This window comes from Mesoplodon bidens, assembly GCF_964165515.1.
Source record: "Mesoplodon bidens genome assembly, chromosome: 2".
NCBI classification, from domain to species: domain Eukaryota; kingdom Metazoa; phylum Chordata; class Mammalia; order Artiodactyla; family Ziphiidae; genus Mesoplodon; species Mesoplodon bidens.
This window is the reverse complement of record NC_138177.1, coordinates 74499860-74513361: the sequence shown is the minus strand read 5'-3', so window position 1 is coordinate 74513361 and position 13502 is coordinate 74499860. Positions and strand designations below refer to the sequence as shown.

At 44.4% G+C, this 13502-nt stretch overlaps 2 protein-coding genes and 1 pseudogene across 3 annotated transcripts; 1 reads left to right on the top strand and 2 right to left on the bottom strand.

Annotated features, from left to right (window-relative positions):
- Positions 1 to 2193: 2193 nt before the first annotated feature.
- Positions 2194 to 2612, bottom strand: LOC308612736 (large ribosomal subunit protein eL36-like; annotated as a pseudogene). Its single transcript has one exon. The product of its transcript is annotated as a large ribosomal subunit protein eL36-like (transcript).
- A 553-nt stretch (positions 2613 to 3165) lies between these two features.
- SNAPIN (SNAP associated protein) lies at positions 3166 to 4973 on the top strand. Its single transcript, XM_081222262.1, has 4 exons — positions 3166 to 3365; positions 3631 to 3677; positions 3920 to 4038; positions 4372 to 4973. The coding sequence occupies exons 1-4, from the start codon at positions 3223 to 3225 to the stop codon at positions 4471 to 4473; spliced, it is 411 nt and encodes a 136-aa protein (XP_081078388.1). The 5' UTR covers positions 3166 to 3222; the 3' UTR covers positions 4474 to 4973.
- A 183-nt stretch (positions 4974 to 5156) lies between these two features.
- On the bottom strand, positions 5157 to 11843 carry ILF2 (interleukin enhancer binding factor 2). Its single transcript, XM_081222249.1, has 14 exons — positions 11744 to 11843; positions 10955 to 11014; positions 10696 to 10738; positions 10147 to 10251; positions 9699 to 9776; positions 9261 to 9363; positions 8622 to 8687; positions 8037 to 8153; positions 7470 to 7548; positions 6807 to 6894; positions 6344 to 6405; positions 6152 to 6266; positions 5841 to 5931; positions 5157 to 5693 (listed from the first exon to the last, which is right to left on the bottom strand). Exons 1-14 carry the CDS (start codon positions 11746 to 11748, stop codon positions 5533 to 5535), a joined length of 1173 nt encoding a protein of 390 aa, XP_081078375.1. The 5' UTR covers positions 11749 to 11843; the 3' UTR covers positions 5157 to 5532.
- Positions 11844 to 13502: the final 1659 nt, after the last annotated feature.

Below are 13502 nucleotides of genomic sequence, written 5' to 3'. Positions count from 1 at the left end.
TTGAAGCTGCTGACCACCACTCTCCCACAGTGATTTAAACACCTTTATTCCTGAGGACGAAACTGTCAATGAAAAAATTAATCAATAGTTAATCTAAGAAATGGAAATGGAAAAAGAAATAAAATGGAAAATTTTATTCAAACCAACCTGAGATATATATATATATATATATATATATTTTTAACATTTATTTATTTATTTATTTGGCTGCACCGGGTCTTCACTGCAGCACACAAGCTCTTAGTTGCGGTATGTGGGATCTATTTCCCTGACCAGGGATTGAACCCAGGTCCCGTGCATTGGGACCGTGGAGTCTTAACCACTGGACCACCAGGGAAGTCTCCAACCTGAGCATTATAAGCTGGAGACAGTCTTTCAGAAACTCTGAGGATTGTTCCAAAGAGCTAAGGTGGGAGGCTAGGACTTAACATGATTTTGATGAAGGGGTATGTGCAATCAAGCTCACGTCTTGGTAGATGGTGACTGCTAATTCTCCAGAAATAGAGATCTTAGTTATTGGTTTAGTGCTTTTCTAAGAATGGGAAGATGCAAGAAACTGAGATCATAACATTTTCTCCTGAAAACACATAACTGAAGGCCAGTTCTGCCAGTTTTCCCAGAGCATGAAGTGCCTCATCCTGATTCTAAATTCCTTTCAGGGTGTACTGCAGGTCATTGACCGCAGTGGCTAATGACTTGATTCTTATAGAACTGGCTAGTGGGCAACATTCTTTATTTTACAATCCTCTACCTTTCAGTCTTTATTTCAACCAAGGTTTGGGAGGCATTTCATGGCCAGCTTGTTTCATGGTGCTAGGAATGCTCATTCCCATGTCAGGCAAGGATTTCATTGATAGGCCAATGTGCTATTACTGGACTAGGCCCTGTAAACAGTAACCAAAAGCCTCTGGACTGTCTGTCTTACTTGTCTGTTATGGTCTGGATAATGATTTGCTCTTGTTGTTTCTTCCTATATCTAGAGTTACACTATTACAATCATTGATCTTATAGAACTATATATTTGGTCAATTGTTTCAAGTTGCCTAGTCATCATTATTTTTATTGGAGGCTCAGTCACACATTTGGTAATGCAAGAAACAATAATCTTGTAAAATAGGCAGAATACAAGTAACATAGTTAGTAACATTAGTGAGGTAATAAGTAAACATTTAAGCTAAGAAATTCCATTAGGTATCTCCCCAGGTCATCTGACCTAGTTTGTTTTGCAAGCAATCTCTGTCATTAAGGGAAATGATATATTGGTATTGTACATAAAGTTTACCAAAGATATCTGCACGTACAAGGTGAGTGGTGGGTCATCCTGATGCCTTACAGGATTGAGAAAGGAATGTTATCTTCTAAGGAGTTACATGGTTGGCGTCAGAGGAAGAAAAATTTATCTTATGGTTGAGCTGGTATTTCTGACATTGGAAAGATCTGGTTAACGCATAATGCAGATGCACACTACACACTAGAGGGAAGAAAAGAGGCCCAAACAGGGAGAACTTTTTTTTTTTTTTTTTACTAGACCAGCAGGGAATTCCCAAGCAGAGAACATTTTCATGTTTAAATTTTTCTTGTTTGCCTTAAAATAGGAACTTTATTTCATCAAAGCTCAAGGCTGAACATTCTGGTGCCCATTTATTGTGAATCACTGGAACACATTAGGGCTTAAAAGACAGAGGGCTGTGCCTCTTGTTGAGAATTGAAGAAGAGATGTAAACTCTCTGGAAAGCCATGAAAAACAAAAGAAAAGTAGGGACACTTTTTTTTTTTTTTTTGGTGGTACGCGGTCCTCTCACTGTTGTGGCCTCTCCCGTTGCGGAGCACAGGCTCCGGACGCGCAGGCTCAGCGGCCATGGCTCACCCGTGTCCCCTGCATCGGCAGGCGGACTCTCAACCACTGTGCCACCAGGGAAGCCCTAGGGAAACTTTTTGAGGGTAGATAAAATAAAAATATGGAAACATGCAGGTTAAAAACAATTTTTCTTACTGTGGCAAAATCTATATAACATATAATTTACCACTTTAACCATTTTTAAGTGTACGGTTCGGTGGCATTAAGTAAACTCACATTATGTAACTATCACCACTACTAGTCTCTAGAACTTTTAAATCATCCCATACTGAAACTCTGTATCCATTAAGCAACAAATCCCCATTCCCCCTTCCCCCCAGCCGCTGGCAACACTGTTCTTTTTTTTTTCTGGAAAAGCTTTATTGTGCACAGAGGGGAAGGGCTCAGTCCTTCTTGGCTGCCGCCTTCCTCATGGCGGCCAGGACATTGCTCAGCTCCTCTCTCTTCCTCTTGGCACGCATGTGTGTCCCCACCCTTTTCTTGATGAACTTGAGGGCCCGCCTGTCCTTGGAGACCTTGAGCAGCTCCATGGCCCCCGCTCATAAGGGGCAAAGCCGCACACCTCCCGGATCATGTCCCGCACGAACTTGGTGTGCTTGGTGAGGCGACCGCAGCGGCGGCTGTGCCTCAGCTTGCTCACGTTCTTGGTCACCTTGTGGCCCTTGTTGAGGCCCACGGCCATGGGGTAGCGCAGAGCCATGGCTGCCGTTCCTCAATGGCTGCCGCGGCGGAAGGGGCAACACTGTTCTGATCAGGAGATAGAACTACATTTTATCTCCATGAATTTGACTGCTCTACGCACCTCATACAAGCAGAGTCATTAAATATTTGTCCTTCTGTGTCTGGCTTACTTCACTTAGCATAATGTCACGTTTAACGCATAGCATGTACCAGAATTTCATTCCTTCTTAAGGCTGAATAGTATTCAGATGCAGTTTTGCATATACTTTAGTGGCATTAAATATACACTTAAATTTAGAAACACACTATACTATGACTATCATCTGGCGTTCCCACAAAATTAACATGGGAAAGCTATGGACATAGCATTGGGACATAAGCATTTATTTTTCACCTTTGGAGAAAACAAAACGTACGCATCCCCAAAATGGTTCCTTCTAGCTCTTGAAGTCTGGAGACTTTCAAAACCCCCCACTTCATGGCCTACAAAGAACTACAACTCCCAGTAGCTCTAGGGCCCGGCCCTTCGCCCCGCCCTGCTGGCTCCAGAGACTGCGTTTCCCAGAAATCCCGGGCCGGGGTCGGAGCTGGCACTCCCCGGGCGCCCCCTGGCGGCGCACTTCGGCGGGGTTTCAGTTCCCGGCGGCCCTCGCGGCAGGTTCCGGCCGTAAGGGCAGTTCGTGATGTCGGGAGCTGGTTCCGCCGCTGTGTCCGGGGCAGGAACCCCCGTGGCGGGGCCCGCAGGCCGCGACCTCTTCGCCGAGGGGCTCCTCGAGTTCCTGCGACCGGCTGTGCAGCAGCTTGACTCTCACGTCCACGCCGTCAGGTGCCCTAGAGGGAAGGTTGGGGCGGGGCCTCTCCTCGATTTGGTTTTGTAGGGGCGGGGCCAAGAAAGGGCGGAGACAAGACGAGTTCGGCGTTCGGATGGGACTAAGAATTTGGGGAAACTGATTGGAGGCGGGGCAGACCGGCGGAGGGCCTGCTGGTGGGGGGAGAGGCTGGCTTTTCTGAGCACTTAGGAAACACATAGGGGAGTAGGTTTTTGAGTTCCATTAACTGTCTGACCGTGTAGGCCTTGTACCTCTTTGCAGAGAGAGCCAAGTAGAGCTCCGGGAACAAATTGACAACCTAGCTACCGGTGAGTAAGCATCCCTGTATACCCGGGATCCTACAACTCACCTCACTACAGGACCTTATGTTTTGCCAACCTCTGGGGCTGGGTTTCTGTCACTTGCTTCCAGAGCTGCCGATGGACTCTTAAGTTTCTAGTGACTGTGCCCATGTGGCACAAGAGTGCTTTCCATAGCATTTACTAGCTTACTTGTTCCAAGAACGAGAAGGCCATTAGGTGTTTAGTTGCATCTTCCTTCCATTTCCCAGAACTGTGCCGTATCAATGAGGATCAGAAAGTGGCCCTGGATCTCGACCCCTATGTGAAGAAGCTCCTTAATGCCCGGCGACGAGTCGTCTTGGTTAATAACATCCTACAGAATGCCCAGGTAAAGGAATTTCCTACCAACAGTAATTCTTTGTTCTTCTAAGTCCTTAAGGTATTCTCCAATTTTCAAGGGGTGTCATCAAGTCCCCAACACAACGGAAGTCACCATAATTTTTAGTCTTTTTGGGGAAAGGGAGTTGTCAACTAATGCCAGCCAGAATAGAACTTACTGTTCTTATTCATAACGCCCAGTTGCTCTCATTTATGTTCTTACATACCTTAGAAGACTTAACGTTGAGATGAAGCAAGCCTTAGATATTTTCCAGCCTAGTTGACAGCAAGCTCTAAATCCTTCCACAGGGCAGCTAATTTGATTCCAAATCTTGTTTTGTAGGAACGGCTGAGGCGGCTAAACCACAGTGTTGCCAAGGAAACAGCCCGAAGGAGGGCAATGCTGGATTCAGGAGTTTACCCCCCTGGTTCCCCAAGCAAGTAACAGGCCAGAAGATGGGCCCATGGCCACAGAATAGCACAAATACCGTTCCCCAGCTGCCTGTTTCCTCCAGGACTCCCTGTAGGTGTTGGGACATCAAAAGGGCAGCCCTGTGGTTTGAAGCACTTCAGTCTTACCCATTTATGTGGGGCCCAGAGAAACCTGTGTAGAGCAGGACTCAGGATCCCGAAGGATTTATTATGGCTCTTGCTTCCAAGAATGAGCTGAGGCCTCTTCTTTTTTTTTTAAGCTCCATACTCAAGGCCCACCTCCTCTACCATCTCCGAGCCTCATTAACGAGGGGCTTCCTGTGTTATATGCGAGGTTGTTGGACCTGGGCAGAATGTCCTCTACCTGTGACTTCCAATATTCCTTTGTTTACACTAGAAAGGGCAGGCAAAGTCAAGGTGAATGACCACCTACCCTCTTTTGTTGACTGCACTGGCTTGACTACTGTAGCAGTGTTACTAAAACCATTTAATTCAATAAATGCTTAAATGGTATTCCAGTTTACTCTGGTATATGGAAAGGTTCCAAGAATCTTCTGCATTAATACAAATATAGATTCAAATTGAGATCTAGTGTTCACAATGAAAAGACTCAAGTATCATTTTCAATGAAGAGTACATAAAGCAAAAGGAAGCAAAACAGCTTGCCAGATACCAAGGAAAAACAAGACCAAGAGCCCTACTAGGAAGTACTTTAATCTTTTTTCTTAGTAAAAAAAAAAAAAATTGCAAACTAACAAACAGTTCACAACATTTCAACAACAAAGTACTGGTTGAGAGAGGTTTCCAGGAGCTCGGGATTCTAGAGTATTAGGAATAAAAGTTGGTATCCTGCTTCACTATAGATGGATGGCACAGGCCATAAATGGGAGACTTCTGGCTACTAAGCCAGTTTCAGAATGCAGTGGAATGACAATTCCTTCTATAGTGTCTTCTTAATCTTCCTTCCTGTCTCCCCTATCGCTCAGAAATGCCACCACATAAAGCCCAGCAGCAGTTAGCTTAGGCTCCAGTCTTCTCCTTGGGTAAGAAAGGGGGTGAAGAGACAGGGAGGTCATTCCTGAGTCTCCATGCTTTCCTCTTCCTCTCCTTGAGGTGGCTCTTCTGTATTCTCCTCCTCTTCCTCTCCTTCCTTCTTCTCTGGTGGCTTCTCATAAGCCTTTTCTGAAGGTGTCACTATCACTCCATCCCAGGTAGATATTTCAGAAGCAAGATCTAGAAGAGAAAAAAGGTGACTTCAGACAAGTAGCCCAACATACAAGTGATGACCCACACAGTGGAAACAGTAAGACGTGAGTAGTGTAGTTTCTTTGTAGATCACAGAGTACCGTAAAGAACCCCTGTCCCACAGTGGTCACTCACAGCTGGCATCACCCTCCTGGCCAAGGATCTTCCTAAAGCCACCATGTGAGAGGATTCGGACCAGAGTCTGAGCTGTGTAGCAGACCATATCCTGAGGGAGAGCAAAGTAAGGGTAAATTAGCAATGAAAATCAAAATACCTTATTTGACTAACATTCTCATGAAAAGTGAGCTAAAAACAACTTTTAATTTCAAGACCAAAGTCTGTGAGAACCCCCAAATCCCTGACCACTAAAAACCACATTCCCTTTGCCTTCTGACCAGATATTCAAGAGTGGGGCACAACAGACCATTTCAGAGCTGTCCCAATACCTGCTGTTCCAGAGTCATGACCGTGTGTACTCTGAAGTTGCCGCTCTCACAGGGGTCAGTGATACCCACCGACCCTGGCAGGAAGAGTCCTGCAGCTAGAATCTGCAAGCATCGTCTGAAACATGGAGAGGTATTAGAAGAACACACAAGACAGCTTATACCCCGCCCCAAACCCAAAGCAGCATGCTATACCTGTATGCCACATTTAGGGCCAAAGGCTGTCTGGTGGGGTTGTTCATCACAGCATAGTGCCCCTAGAAGAAAGTGAATCTGGTAGGTGTGCCATAAAGTGGCAATTCTATCTTCAGTGTCTAGCTAAAATTTTAACGTTGAGAAGCAGTTCTGAAATGACTGCTCCTTCAGTAATTTCTCTCCATTACCACATTAATGAAATGACAGCAATAATGAGGAAAACAAAGGTGCAGTAGTAACTACTCATTTAACTGAATACTCCAAAAGCCCAAAGAAATAATAAACGCCGAATCTTTATTGGGTTACTTGTCCACTAATGAGATTTCTTTCTTTTCCTTTCCCTTCTCCACCCCTCCCCCCCACTTCTTTTTAATCTGTACCAAATTTCATATTCTGGTAGGTTTCAGAGTAACTACTGTAACATAGGGAGGATCAAGAATTCCAGTTGCCCTTCATTACTTACAAGTAGGTCAAGTATCCAGGGAGTGAGGGGTTCAAAGCCAGGAAAACGAATCCTCAGGTCCTTCAGCAGTCTGATGAGAACTTTAACTCTGAAGGTAAGAGGGACCAAGGATTAAAAGTAGTAACAGATCATGAAACAAACTCGTGAATGTAACAAAAGGGAAACAGACTCACAGATACAGAGAACAAACTAGTGGTTACCAGTGGGGAGAGGGAAGGCGGGAGGGGCAAAATAGGAATAGGGGATTAAGAGGTACAAATTATTATGTATAAAATAAGCTACAAGGATATACTGTACAACGTGGGGGATACAGCCAATATTTTATAATAACTATAGATGGAGTATAGCCTTTAAAAATTGTGAATTACTATGTAGTATACCTGTAACATAATACTGTACAACTATAGCTAAAAAAAAAGATAAAGTAATAAGATTATTTACTACCACACCTAAGGTACAGAGATAAAGCTATTTCCAGAACTATACATTCCCTTCTTTCCCTCAACCTAAGTTTGCTTACTTAAGGTAAAAATTAAAATCCAGACAGAAAATCACAGCCAAAAATGTTCTGTGAGAGGAAGTATTGGAGGGGGGGGGTATCCTGCTGTTCAATGTAGTTAGAGGGATTAGGATATATCTTCACTCAAACAGGAAGGGACTCACGTGGACTGAGAAGCATTTTCCTCAAACCAGCGGGCATGTCGGATGGCTGCTAAGGCACTCTGCAACACCTTGATATCCACTAGAAGACAAGCATGACATCCACCAAGATGAAACATTCCCATTATTGAGCAAGCAATTCAATCCCACTGCCATAGTCTAAGAACACAGAAGGAGGACAGGATAACATAGTAATTCCTTAAACCACCCCCGTCTTCCCCAGATCAGCAAGTCACCTGTCCAAAAATCACTATTCCTCCCCCAAACCAAACCTGGAAGCATGCAAGAGCCCCAATTTTCTCCGAAAGCCTACCCCCCCCTCCATAAACATTTCCTGTCCTTTTTCTTAAATCCTCAAACTGCTTTCTTGGCCATGCTGGCTTTGACAATTTCACTAGCAAGCTGGTAAAACTGTTTCCAAATTACAGAGGAAGACAGCAAAGTTTGGGTGTAAACTTAGTTTGTTGCTATTCTGCATGTGACCTTTTGGGACCTAAGTAAACTCAACAGCACTCTATACCATGTTTTGAATTTCCCCAAATTTAACAGCAACAAAATAAAAGGACTAACAGTGGAGTTCTGGGTCCAGTTTTCGGAGATTGGGTGGCACTGTTGTAATGAGAATCTTCACTGTAGCATCAGAAGAACTGATTTCAAAGCCAGTTTCATTGGTCAGCATAGTCAAAACTGCAAAAAGAAAAATCAAAAGCTGTAACTCATATTTCCATTAGATGACCAAAGGTAAATCCAGGATGAGGGTGGGGGAACAGAAAGGGTTTTTTTAATTTATTTACTTATTTATCTTTTTGGCCACACCGTGCGGCATGTGGGATCTTAGTTCCCTGACCAAGGATGGAACCCATGCCCCCTGCATAGGGAGCTGGGTGTCTTAACCACTAGACCACCAGGGAAGTCCCCTAGATCGATTTTTTAAAAACAGCAACAGTCCAGAATCAGAACTGAGAATACAGAGTTTAAAAGTAACGGACATCAACTGGATTTTGAACGCTGGCGAACTCTGCCCAAAACTTCCCCAATGTAAAACTCTGCATTTGCTCTTCCTTTTAGCCTGACCTGACTTTGTTAAAATGAAATTATAATCATAGAACTGGCTCCTGTGACCACTAAATTACATGTTCAGCAACAAACTCAAACCTTCAGAAGGATCCTGTGCCCTTAGGCTCTCCACGACCTTGTTCCCTAGTGCAGCAACGGCTTCCACTAGATTGAGACAACAGGAGATAAGATTACAATTATTTATGTAGATTTTTCTATACATCTCTGCACTCTGATTTCTGCTGGAGCAAGGACAAGCACTTGAATGAACACTTTTACAAGGGGAAGCTAACACACCTAGACAGAGAAATTGGAAGGCTCAGGGAACAGGACACCTCCTCCTAAATACACCCACCTTTTCCCACAGCAGGGTTTCTTGTCAGTGGGATTAATGCCATACTGGCCTGGATAATTCTTTGTTTGGGGTTGGGAGGTAGGGTCTGTCTCTGTACTGTAGAATGCTTAGCAGCAACCCTGGCCTCTACCCAAAAACATTAGCCCCAAAACATCTCCAGACACTGCCAAATAACCCCTGGGGAGCAAAATCACCCCCAGTTGAGAAACACTGCCCTATAGTAACTGGCGATATTCTTTCAGATACAACACACATTAAAAAACTAAATTTCCCATTTGTCTTTCAAACAGCCTTTCTCACAAGAAATTTAGGCTTTAAAGATCCCTATGCCTCAAATCCAACTGCTATGTTCTGCTCCTAAGGCCAGAGAGAGGCACACTCACATGTTGGCAAAATCTTTAGGATCACCACCAGGTCAGCCACGTTGTGTCCTGTAGTCATCGTTCCCTTTTTATACGATCCGACTTGTCGGACTTCTTCAATTTGCTATTGGAAAAGGGATTTCAAAAAGAAAACTCAGAAGTGAGAAGACTGCCTAGTTCCCCTCAGAACTCAGTTACAACACAGCTCTTTACCCGGATTTGGAAGTAGCAGAGTTCAAATCATATCCCAAAATAAGCACATGAAAAGCCTGGTTCATCATGGTTAGCTGGCACTAACTATATAAGTCTGGTCCCCAAGATCAGCACTACAAAGGAATTCCACTGTACTTTCCTATTTTAAGAGTGGCTTTGAATAGGCATCTGAAGAATTAAGAGACAGGAGCCATGGAAACTTCCACAAGGCTCCCCTTTCCTAGGACTAAATCATCAAAAACTCACCACTTCAAATGTCCCTGGAGCCACAATCAAATTGTCAATCACATTGTTAATTTTTGTCACCAGAGAAAGGATAGAGGCCTGAAAGACAGCAGGAAACAAAAATACCCTCAGGTGAAACACTGTAAGCAACTTCTCATCAAGCTTGAATATTTTCCCCTAATCCCTTCAACAGGAGATGAAGCAATACCTGCACGGGCTCTGAGTACATCCTGACCCTTCCAGCCTTGAATACTTTTTGATCCCAAAGATAGATTCCCCAGTAAAAATATGAATGCACATGTAATTTGTTTATATATTCACCTGGCGCTCTCCCTCTACCCACAAAGAGAAATAAGGAGAACGATTAAACTTTCTGTGGAGTTTAGGCTCTGATAACAGTAACCTCACCAGTAGTTATTTACTTCTTTAGCTTTCTTTGAGGAATCTCAGGAAGGAAGCCAAAATATACCTGTTCAGCGGAGTTAGGAGCAAGGTCCTGATTCCTCTTCAGCAAGGCCTCACTGAAGGAAGTTTCATCAGGCGCTGGCTTGACCCGGGGAAAGGCCATTTCACACTAAACCGGAAATAAACAACTACATACTACTTACCAAAAATAATACACAATAGAGATTTTCTTTCTGTTGCCACAACACCAAAAAATTGAAAACAGAAAATTCTACAACACTTATTTTTACTCCTTAAGATGTTCAAACAAGGATAGAAGCTGGAGGGAATATCCATAATTTAAGCTCTTACTACTGTTAAACTAACAGGTAAGCCAGAGATACCATTAACTGTTCAGAACAAAGATTATAACCATGTTACTGCCCACTGTGGCCGAGGAACTGTCTTCCCCTTCCAGCTTACACTGTTTATGTATGTAAAGCAACACACGGCTGCCTCAAACCCACCCCCATTTCCACTCACTAATCCCTTTCTCTGCTCCAACTACCACCTGACTTCATTAACAGGGAGACTCTGGGCTCAACTACAATTGAGCAGTGGCCAAGGTACTCACCAAATAGAAGTCAAACGGGATATGTGGCACAAAGGGCCTGAACCTAAAATACGAAAAACAATCCAAATTACTCACCACAGAAATCAAACTGATCTCGCATAATGGGGCCAAACTCATTTACCAGGAGAGCATGCAAAGAATGCTTCTAACCCACAGCTGGATCTCACAAAGGCAAGTAAGATGAGTCCACTCCAAACTCCTATTTAGATGACTGAAATGGAAACTAACGGCTGCAGAGATGCTAAAAACTGGCACTCACCCTCCTCCTGGGCCTCCTCTGGAACCAAAGCGCCCGCCGCGACCGCGGCCTCTGTCACCCCTAGAAATGCATGAATAGATTTTAACTTTGTTTTGACCTCGTTGAAGCAATCTCCACCATACCGGCCACATGATGTCGAGTTAGCCTACCTCCATCGCTCTGCACTTCCCTTTGGAAGCCAAGCGATCCCATTCCCACTTACACTTCTCCCCCCCCCCCGCAATTCCAAGTGCCCAGCCTCATCCCCCATGACCTCCGCCTTCTGGATAAATTAATCACATCAAAACTCACATTGAATACTGACGGGGCTCAGTGAGCCCTACAAGAAATGCCCCATAATTGCTGGGTCACTCCAACCCTAAGACTTCAGAGACTAACGTGACTGCTCATTTATTCGTTCACGTGGTAAAAGCATCAGGCATATCCTATATGTCAAGCACTTGGCACTGAGGATGCATGAGGCACGTTCCAGCCTTCTCAGTCTAGATGGGGGGTGGGGGTGGGGAGTGCTCCTCCTGGGACCTGAGGACACCCCCTCATCTGAACACCCCAGAGACCGAAGTGTCGAACCTGCCTACACACTCCTGGGCCCCACCCCCATCCCCGGCCCGAGTTTCCCCGCCTCCTCGGCCCCCGACCTCCCCCACTCTCCCAGCCCAGGAGCTCTCAGGTTTCCGTGCAGCCCCTAGATACACGGCCCTTTCAAGTCCTCCGACTCCTTTCAGCCCAACTTCCCACAGTTTTCGGTCGAATAACCGAAACCTCTCTAGAGCACCCCACAGCCCTTACCTCATGGCGTCCTAGAGCCCGAACAATGGAGGCCACACCAACCACCCTTTTCCTCCGAGGGGCAGACAACTGGAGAGGCGGCCTGCCGGCGTGTCTCAATAAACTCCGGCGCGATTGGCTCCCGCCGTACTCCGCCGCTTGTGCCTATTGGTTTACTTTGGAAAACCGGTTTATGAACCAATGAAAAGCGCCTACTGTGTCAGGAACTAGCCAATAAGAACGGACTTGACAGTAACGACTTTTGCAGGCACTAGGGGGAGCTGTGTAAATAAATCAGGATGGGTAGCCGTCAGAGAACTTTCTGTACACTTCGTGGAAACCCGTTTGCTGAAGCAGCAGAGTGGCGCAGCGGAAGCGTGCTGGGCCCATAACCCAGAGGTCGATGGATCGAAACCATCCTCTGCTATCGGTGTGCTTCTTCCGTTTTTCCTCCCTAGGAGTCTTAATTTTAAATTTCTTCAATAAATGTAACCGCCATGCTCCTACTTTTTCCTCTCTCAAAAATGCAGGCTTTAGAAGCTGTTTTTGCCATTAGCAAGCGAAATGGAACAGGAAGGGGCTTTAGGTGACTGTAAACACCACACGTCTGGATGTGGTTCACAGAGGCTAGAAACTTGAGGCGGGAGAAGCGGATTTGAGTATGTATATTGATTGAATCAGAGGGGAAAAATACTGATGGTGAGGGACTAGCAGGGAAACTGAGACAGCCTTTGCAAAGAGAACTCAGAAAAAGAGCGCAAGGGAAGTGACAGGAGAGAAGGACCAGACCCCCCTGCCATTTGCCCAGTTTCCCCTCATTTCTATTTTCCTCACTTTACAACCTCTCTGGCGGATTTCACCCTTATACGAAGTTTCACAGCCACAGATATGGATATACTATGGTTGCATTTACATCAAGCATATTACTATGTGCTTTTTGTCCTTCTATAATCCTGTTTCTCCCCCTTCTTGCCTTGTTTCGCATTGATTACTATTTACTATTCCTTCCCTGCCTCTGTCAATTGGAAGTTACACACTCTTTTTCTACTCTTTTAGTGGTTACCCTAAAAATTACGACGTGCCTCCTTGAACTGGCAAGGTCTAATTTTATGTAATACTTTTACCCTCCTCGTGAAAAATGAAAGAATAATTTAATTCCATTTACCACCGTCACTCCCTCCAGAACTATATATATTGTTGTGTAACTTTTTAAAGTACTATATTGATACTGATATACTAATTGTAGTATTATTCACTACAGCAAAATGCACAGATCTTAAGTCTACAGACAGGTTAATTTTGAGTAATGTATTCTGCCCATCACACAGATTAACATAAAGAACATTTTTATCACCTCAAAAAATTCACTCATACCCCTTTGCCCTTCCCTTAGAGACAATCACTATTCCAATTTCTATTATCATAGATTAGTTTCATCTGTTCTTCCCATAAATGGACTCACATCCTATGTACTCTTTTTCGTCTAGCTTCTTTTGCTTGACACATTTCAAGATTCTTCCATGTTTTTGCATTTATCAGCAATTTGTTCCTTTTTATTTATGAGTAGCATGCCATTGCATAAATATTCCACAGTTTGTTTACCCACTCTCCTGTTGATGAATTCAGGACCTCCAACTGGCTGAGACACAGGCGAGCACATCTGGGCTGTTTCCAGTTTGGAGCCATTATGTATAAAGCAGCTATGACCATTTTTGTACAAGGTTCTTGAGGTGAGATGCAATTGTTCCTCTTCGGTAAGTGTACGTGTATACGTTTACAG

Coding starts and splice junctions, on each gene's coding strand:
- SNAPIN (XM_081222262.1), top strand. CDS start 3,223: ATGTCGGGAGCTGGTTCCGCCGCTGTGTCCGGGGCAGGAACCCCCGTG. Junction 3,366..3,630: donor TCTCACGTCCACGCCGTCAG/GTGCCCTAGAGG, acceptor ACCTCTTTGCAG/AGAGAGCCAAGTAGAGCTCC. Junction 4,039..4,371: donor ACATCCTACAGAATGCCCAG/GTAAAGGAATTT, acceptor CTTGTTTTGTAG/GAACGGCTGAGGCGGCTAAA.
- ILF2 (XM_081222249.1), bottom strand. Junction 10,739..10,954: donor AGAGGAGGCCCAGGAGGAGG/GTGAGTGCCAGT, acceptor TTCGTATTTTAG/GTTCAGGCCCTTTGTGCCAC. Junction 6,895..7,469: donor GAAAATGCTTCTCAGTCCAC/GTGAGTCCCTTC, acceptor TCTTACCTTCAG/AGTTAAAGTTCTCATCAGAC.